Raw genomic sequence first — 8,749 nt, forward strand, 5'->3', positions numbered from 1 at the left:
TTGTACTCTCCCGCAGCTGCACGGCCAGTGCTATGAGAACAGCGGAGATGCTGAGCTGCGGGTCACAGCCATGCTGGAGCTGGGATCCCCCCTGGAGATGATTCAGCTCCTGCAGACCCCCTGGGAGGAAAGATTTAAAGTAAGGAAACAACACAAACGGAGTTTTATCAGTCGGTTTTAGACCACAAACTGGGTAAATGCAAAGAGCCGGTGATGCCTGCTGGGGCAAAGGGGATTCTCCTGCTGACACTTTGCTCTCGCAAATTGTCCGTAAATCGTTTCGCTTTCAGTCCTTTTATATCCCGTTAAAACAGCCCCAGCCTGGCATCTCACCGCTAAGTTTCCTTCTCTCTAGAGCGAAGTTAGAAGAACTACGTCTGGGAGGGGGTAGTCACAAATTCGTGCTCAGTGCTGGGATGGTGGTTAATACCCGCTATTACACTATATCGTTAGTTCTTCCTCTATGTTATATATATGCAAAGGGACTTTGGTAGCGAGACCCCTCGGGAGAGCCGCCTCACTGTGCTCCGAGTTGTTTGATGTGTGTTACCTGTTTGAGGCAGCAAGCTGAGCAACGTGTCCCTCACCATGTGTTTGTGTGGTGATTTTGATCTTGGCCCTTTAAGTATTACTGTAGTACAAAAACTACTAAACTGCTTTTCTCCTGCTGTCGGTGCTAGGATTGAGGCCCTGCTAGAGAGATCTACCTTGTCTCTTAAGCGTCCCACATAGGGACTCATATGCTCCCCAGGAACATAATGGACTTGTGACGTGGCACTTATTTTGCTTATAGCTTGCATTACAGTTTATCTCAAGGGCTCAGCTGGGGATTCACTATTACTTGTTTGGGTCCCAGGAGGAAACAGATCATCATGTAGGAGCATGGGTATCTTAATCTCAGCAAGAAATGCTTTGGGCAAAATAAAAACACAAAAGTCCTAAAATAAATTCCCTGCCTGCATGAGGTCCTTAATGTTGAAGAGGAGCCTTGCCATCCAAGCCAGAGGGGGAATGTGGCAACTGTGCTCACTCGGCTGTGAGATATGGAGCTGGGATTCTTATGATTGCTTCACTAAACAAGTTAAAATAGCATCAGAGCTTCCAGCATAATTTCTCTTGGCTTGTAGAGTTCTACTTCTGCTTACAGACAGTTTCATACTGGCTTCTACATAGTTTTCCCAGCACCTCATCTTCTCCAATGTGCCAAAGTCTCCTGTAGAGCTAGAAACTCATGATGCTGGATTAGCTGATGGTAAGGTCTGGTACAGTGGCGTTAAAGATTTTAGTAATCTCTTGACTGATGAAGACACTAATTCAAAATTTACACTGGTACTGTCTAGTCCTGTGTCCTAATTAGGGCGTCTAAACATATGGGATTCCCCTGTGATGAGCCACATCAGATACCAGCAATTGTGTGAGCTGTTCCAAGGGAAAAAACCCTCACGCCTGCACAGATCACTATCGGGAGCAGTGAGGGGTGGCGTGAGGCTGCCTGGCACACCCAGCTGAGGATACAGCTTGTCTGATGCCAGGGCTCCTGATACTGAATGAAAACTGCTGCAAAAAGCTACTTGAGCAAAGTGCTGGCACAGAATTAATGCACTCTTCTAGCTCTAGTTTATTTAAAGGTCATTTACTGAGCTTTCTGCTGGGTCAGGTATTCTCTGACCTTTCCCTGCTGCCAGAAAGTTGGTACATAAAAGCAAAAGAGCTGGCAGTAAATATATTGTGTGCTTTGACTGATTCTTCAGAAGCATGACTGTGTGCCCAAATTCATATTGCTGAGTGATACATCAAGGCATGAATCTGGTATTAATGACTATGGAGCCTAAGTCTGTATGGAGCAGCATGAGGGAAGGGAGAAGAATCTATTAATTCTATGCCAGAATGGGAAAAACCCTTCTGATTTCAGCTAGCAAATCAATATAGGTCCTGAAACATGAAGACTGCTATTGTTTTCCTCACAGCTCTCTCTTCTAGTTCTTCTAACTGCAAATGTCTCTTTTTGTATACACACATTTTTAAAAAATGTTGCTAAACTACTTACCAGTCAAATCCTGTGGCAATGTTGATAATAAATTTTGTAGCATACATATAATTACCTTTTAAGTTCTATATGCTTTTTTTCCCTTTTAATTTCACTGAATGCACTGTCCTTTGTTCTACTTCCAATTTAATAGCTGTTTTTCATCTGTTTTTTCCATGCATATTCATCTTCTCTTTCTCAGATTTGCCTCAGTCTTGTGAAACTGCTCTTTTACTTGGCACATTCCCCCCTGGGTTCAATAGTCCTCTTGGATTTCCAGCCGAGGCAGTTTGTTATGGTGGATGGAAACCTAAAAGTGACAGACATGGATGATGCCAGCACTGAGGAGCTGTCATGCAAGGAAGATATTGACTGCACACTTGACTTCCCTACCAAAAGCTTCCCTCTCAAATGCTCTGCAGTTGGGAAATGCGAAGGAATAAATGAAAAGAAGAATCTTTTCAATGCATATCGGTATGTCCAGATAGATGGGGGAAAATCTGGGGTGTTTGAGCTCACACTCTGCTATGTAGGCTCTAGCATCTTGTGTTTCTTCTGTGCGGTGATTCCCCTCACCTCTGTCAAACGGTAGTTAAGGATCACTTTGAAGCAGGTTATTTTCCTTATAAGGCAGAAAAATAGTGCAGTTGTTGTCTGGTGAGAATGAAGGCATCTTTCTTTTGCTGCTCCCTTTCACCAGTGCCCTCTAGAAACCTGCCCCAAAGCTTGCATCTGTGAACATGCTGTTTGCCCAACAAGCCCCAGTGCTTGACATCCACGGGCCGTGTTTGCTGAAAGCAGTGGCAGCATGAGCTACCTGCCAAAGCCCACCAGCTTTGAGTCCCTGATGCTGGGAACAGGCTAACTCTTACCTTGAACTCAGAATCTCCCTGTAGGGCCTGTGGGTACCTATGGAAGAGTAATAGAACAGGTTAACAGGCAAGGGGCTGAGGCTGCTACAGCATTCCATGTAGGCCATCAGCTGAAAACGCAGGGGCTTCTGCTCATTGTTGGTGCTTGGCAGGTCACCTACTGGGAGGAAGCCTTGGCAACTGGATAGTTACAGAGAAGTACTTAGTAAGGGAGCCTGAATTTCCAGGATTCAGTGTTACAGGGCAAATCCCTGCCCTGATTACTGCAGCCTTACAGTTGCACTTGTCTCTTGTGCACTTGTCTCCCTAGAATAGGAGTTTCATGAAAGGGTCAGAAAATTAGTCATCCTACCTTTCCAGGGGCAATAAGAATGCTAAACCTTTTCAGGGCAAGAGAAATGCCTTGCATGAGTCTTCCTTTACACTGGTTGGGGTTTGGGGGTTTTTTGTTTGGTTTTGTTTTGTTTTGTTTTGTTTTGTTTTTAGGGTTTGGGGGGGGGGTTTTGTGTGTGTTGGGAAATGCATTGCTTAGTGTATTAAAAAGGCTCAGGGAATGAGGGGGAATTTCATTGCATGAACCTTTGCAAGGTGGATTTCACGTGGTACTTGACAGCATGCTGTGCTGCAAGGACCAGGCTTTCAGCCCAAATCACAGGAACCGTCTGTGAAGCAGCAAGATGTGCTCAAATGTAGCTTTATAACCGAAGCAGACTTACTGGTTGCATATGGATAACCAAGTCACGGGAAAATGCAGACAACTTAATCACCAGGGAAATTAAGCTACTGTATTCTAATCAGTCTGTGGGATTTTTTTGCAGGTATTTTTTCACCTATCTTTTACCACATTCTGCACCACCAGCTTTGCGGCCCCTTTTGAGCGATATTCTGAATGCAACAGGTACCAGCTATTACCCATGAACTTCTTTATTGGAACTAAAAAGTATTTCATGGAATTATTTATCTTTGTCATCTTTTTCCTTAAATGTAGGTGATTTACGATACGGGATAAATGAAACCATGAGAGCTTTTGAAAAGGTTTTACATCTGTACAAGTCTGGGCTCTATCTGCAGAAAAGACCTCTTCTTTTAAAAGGTACCTGATTTTGAATGCTTTAAGTAGCATAACTACTGAGGGAGTGTGGAATTGGTAACTGGTCAAATTCTGATCTCCCATACATACAGGCAGTGTATAGTCGCCAGAAAAAAATCAGAAGTGTCTTTTTTTTGAGCAGCCTTTCGTTGTTTTTTCATGGGAGCCATACATGATTGCATTGCTTTGCAAAGTAAAAGCAGTGCAGACAATCTGGCCTACAGATGGAGATGTGCTTCTAAATACTCCTCTCACAATGAGCATCAGTGTTTCAAGTGACTGTATTTGGGATAGCTTAAGCAACTAAAGCAGAGTGTCTCCTGTCTCTTCTTGGGATCATCTTATCCTGTGGACCAATAGGTCAGTTTTCTGGGCTGATACTGAAACTTTCCATTTCACTGGATGACTTCTGTCTGCTGAGCACAGATTATTATGGGAACATACAGTGGGGAAGTGACAACAGTGAGATGAGTGTGGCAGTGTGACTGGGACCTCGTGCCCTCTAAGTTCCGTTTTTCTGAAAACCATTCCATTTGACCTGTGGATGGATAAATGAGCCTTTATGAGATGCATTCCTCTGAAAAGGACCCATTTGGTGGTAGAGAGATGAGGCTGATCAAAAGGAAGTCTTCAAAAGTCGAGTGGTTACTGTGGTTTGCATTTTCTTGAAAGTTCACCTGAGATGGTGGGGAGGTGATGGTGGTTTGCAGAAGGAAATCTCTTTAAATGTGAAAGAAGTAGGATTTGCACCGTTATGAACAAAGATACCCAGCCATTTGCATGGAAGAACCAACAGCTTTAACAAGAATTACTAGTATTTTCCAGCAACACCTACCTGTTGGCTTCACAACTGGCCCAGTAGCGGTGTGCCATAATGATCATAGAGGTGTGGGAAGGTGGGGAGAGACTCTTAGCAGTCAGTGAACAATAGCCTGAACAGCTACCTGCTCAGGCTTGTCAGGTCTTTTGTCTTTTGTCTGGTCTCCTTATCAGGAGCAGGATCTGGCCTCCCTTTCCCACACTGTGGTTCCTAAATCTCCTGATTCTGTGGGTGGCAACCATGATGGGTGGGTCAGCATGTGCCCCATGTAGCTTGGTGCTGGTTCTGCTTCTGCTGTTGAGGATGGGGTGTAGGAGAGGCTACAGTGGGGTTGGCTTCCCTGGATAAGAAATGGAGGGCCTGTGTACTTGTGCAGCAGCCTCCTCTCACCCACCCCTATGGTTGCACCCCTGTTCCTTCATCCTTGAGAGCCCTGCCCCCTCTCCTACATCTGTGGGGGAATTGCTGTCCTGTGTTCCATAGCAGAACCAAAAGGCAGGATTTGGGTTTCTTTTAACTTTGCAGCTCCATGCCCACTCCATCTACTCAGGTCAGTTCAGTCTATCCCATTTCTTTGGAGAGTTTCACTGAAGTGCAACTCACTAAGTGTGTGGCATAACTAGTCTCCAAAAGTGCACTTTTAAGTGTGTCCCTAGACACCTTCTTTCTGTTCCCAGACTACATCTCCCTAAAGGGTTTCCGAACAGTGGAAGGAGAAGACTACAAGTGCTGGCCCTCCTACAGCCACCTGGGATGTCTGCTGTCCATTCACAGCGCCGAGGAAGCTGCTGCAATTTGTAACTCCCAGTCACAGTGTCAGAGTTTTATCATCACCCAGCAGAGGACGTGGACAGGTGAGCTGTGACAGGGCACTGCCACGTGGTGCCCCTGCTTCCTCAGTTTTGAGTGGAGGTGATGCTGCTGCCTTCCTCCTTAGTGCCTTGAGTCTGCAGGTGCATGTAAAAGCTGCCTTCCTTACTCTCAAGATCAGACGGCTGCCACTGTGGGCATCCAAAAATTCCCCGAATATTTTTGAGGAGACACAAGAGAAATTATGTTCTCCTTCTGCACCTTTTCTCTTCTACTAATTTTGCACAGGACTGCTAGGTATTGTGAAACAGTTACTTGTTTCTTGCAGAGATTGCTTCACTTTGGTGTTAGGCTAAACAATCCCTGTGGTACGGATAGTTTGCAAAGCTGTGGGGTTGTCAGAGATGAAAGAAGCCATGTAAAAGAAGGTGGTTACTATTGTTGTAATTAAAAGAATCATAGCTTACAACTTGTTATCCCCTTTATCAAAACTAAAGCCCCAAGCCAAGGGATTTCCAGAATGTCCCTGTAATTAGCTCTGATTATAGCCTCTTACAGCTAGCGTGTTTTCAGAATTATTATAAATTATCTCATTTAGCTGACACTTCAAGCGTGAGCTAAATTGTTTCTTAAAGCGAAACACTAAATGAGGTAAATGAGTGTTTTTACTCACAGTGGTGCTGAAGAATTGTGTTTTGTCAGCTCACATGACATTTTAAAAAACCCCCAAAACTACCAAAAATGCAGCTTTTCTATGCGCTTGTGTGCAATTGGCATGTGGCAAACTAATGATATAAGAGTGCTTGCACGGATGCAACATAAATCTCTTTGAGCCAACTTCACACCAGCAATGGATTGTCTGAGCTGTGCCTAATACATCTCATCTGGCTCCCTCACGGGGCAGCTGTTAGTTGCTGTGTGTGATGCCTGCCTGGAAGGAATCCTGCTTGACGTGGCAGCGAGGATGCAGGACAAGCACATGGGACAGAGACCCCTTCTGCAGCACCTGGCTTGGGTGCTGATCCCTGACATCCCGTACCGTGTCTGCAGTCTTTAATCCCTTCCTGATATTTTTTCTTCCTCACAGTTTTACAGCTCGCCTTTGCAGCCAAAGATGCAAAAAGTGTGTGGCTGAAATGCCGAGTGCCTAAGTTTACCGGTTGGATTAATGAGAGCTGTGGGAATGTGCTAGTCCCTCTTAGGGCAGCTTGGAAAAGCAAAGCAAGACGTAAAAGCCTCCAGGGCTGGTTGATGCATTCCTTGTGCATGCTCTGTGAGCATCTGGAGTTTACTGGGGGTGTAAAACACATCTATGGCAGGGCAGAGTGACCCTCTGTTAGGCAAGCAGTGTGTTACTGTGTCTTTTGCAATAAATAGCATGGGTCAAGGTGAACCTGTCTCCTCTATTAAACTTGTGTTTTTATTTCCTTTCCAGGACGCCCACTCGCCTCATTTCAGAGTAGCTGGACTGATTTAATACCAGATACTAATGCTGTAGTCTATATTAAACGTTCAGCTTCCTCAGGGGAAAGACTTTAAAGACAATGAGATCACATAAAATGATCCTGGGAGGAACAAACCGCTGGGGAGAATTTCATCTGCTGGAAAGAATGACATATTTTATTTTGCTTTGGGATGGGATCTCCCTGCCAGTTCAGATAGAGTCAAATGCTGCTGTCTCCTTGATCAAAGCTCAGATTTCTCATTGCTGCTCCGCTAGCTTATTTTCTGTTCCCACACTGCTGTTCCACATAAATGGTCCCAGTTTTAGTCAAATGCCGCTAGACTGTGCAATACTTAGCTTTGCTGCTTTGGCCAGCTTGTCAGTCAAGAAATAGAAATAGCTGCAAGGGATCCAGCTTGGGTAGGCTTTGTTATTTCAGTCACCTCCAAAAACCTATGGATAATGCACTTTCCAGAAGGTAATGGCTCTTTCTGCAGCTACCAATTGGGATTTCATACCACTGCAAATGTAAAGGATGGGATTTCAGTGAGGGGGCCAAGGGTGCAGGGTGGGGATCCTTACCTGGAGGTTGATGATGGGGGTGGTCTTCCAACGAGGGTCCTGTTTCAGTTCCTTCCAGTGTAGGGGAGGGAAGTGGTGTATAGGTCAACTCTGGATCCAGGATTTGGGTTTGATCCTATGTGATTTTTAATACCAGCTCCCATGTATCAACCTTGAAGGTTTTTCTCTGTTACTTTCCATGAAAGAGCAAGACATTCAAATTATTTATGTGTAAGGTGTGACTTTGTATGATAAAGAATGACTTTATTCTAAGTATGCTGTGAAAAGTTTTTTTTTCTTTAATTGTCTAAGTCTTTACTGCAACCAAATGAACAAATATGTTTACCACCTTTATCTCACCTAGCATCACCCAGTCCTGAGGCCAGCCTATGAGTGCTTTAAGCAGTGTATGAATGTTCCTGAGCCCCTTGGACACTTAGGGCTTGGAGGATGCTCTGTGGCTGTGCTAGCAGGCTCATAAGTGTAGAGGAGACAGTCTGGTCCCAAGAGCCTCCTGCAACTGCTCTTCACTAAAATTGTAGATGTGGCCTCTGAAAAATAGGTGAGGGTTAATATAATTTCAGACTGTAACAGATAGCAATGGCAATGCATGGAAGCAGTGACCATACAGCACTCTGTCTGCTGTAGCATGGTCAGGGAAAGCCCAGATGGCCACTGACCTCATGCCTTATAGGGGAAGTCTCTGGCCTTGTGCAGGAGAGCCACACTGGGTGATGCCACATTGTTTTCTGCTTAGCCCACACTGTAAATGACCACTTTAGGGATACAGCCATTTGTAGCCTACAGTGGTGTGGCCATTTCCTTCTGGGGTCTTGCAGCTGCTGGGGCACCTCCGGACAAAGGCTCCTGAGCTCTTGTCTGGGGCTGTGCTGTGGTTTTGATGGTCTGACCCTGTGTTTCCTAGTGCAGGACCTCACCTTTCAGGTCATTAGTAGTCAATTAACCTACAGCAATGCCACTGCATGGGGGCTTTCTCATGCACTGTAACCCCTGCTGCTTACTCTGGGTCTTGAGGACTCTGATAGTGATACCAATTAATGAGAATTCCTAGTTAGCACAACAAGAAGGCTTTTAGTGATGGCCACATTGCTGCAGGCTTTGTGAA

The 8,749-nt window shown here is 45.1% G+C and overlaps 1 protein-coding gene across 1 annotated transcript in view; it reads left to right on the forward strand.

The window, feature by feature from the left end:
* LOC103763394 (extracellular tyrosine-protein kinase PKDCC) overlaps positions 1 to 7,896 on the forward strand; it is a 13,905-nt gene extending 6,009 nt beyond the window's left edge. Inside the window, exons 2-7 of the mRNA XM_029964146.1 lie at positions 17 to 139; positions 2,229 to 2,500; positions 3,717 to 3,796; positions 3,887 to 3,991; positions 5,486 to 5,662; positions 7,054 to 7,896. Of these exons, the coding sequence (XP_029820006.1) occupies positions 17 to 139; positions 2,229 to 2,500; positions 3,717 to 3,796; positions 3,887 to 3,991; positions 5,486 to 5,662; positions 7,054 to 7,157 (861 nt within the window). The 3' untranslated portion in view covers positions 7,158 to 7,896. The remainder of the gene's footprint in view (positions 1 to 16; positions 140 to 2,228; positions 2,501 to 3,716; positions 3,797 to 3,886; positions 3,992 to 5,485; positions 5,663 to 7,053) is intronic.
* Positions 7,897 to 8,749: the final 853 nt, after the last annotated feature.

The sequence above is a fragment of the Manacus vitellinus genome, unplaced genomic scaffold, assembly GCF_001715985.3.
Source record: "Manacus vitellinus isolate BGI_N305 unplaced genomic scaffold, ASM171598v3 scaffold_6_pilon, whole genome shotgun sequence".
NCBI lineage: Eukaryota > Metazoa > Chordata > Aves > Passeriformes > Pipridae > Manacus > Manacus vitellinus.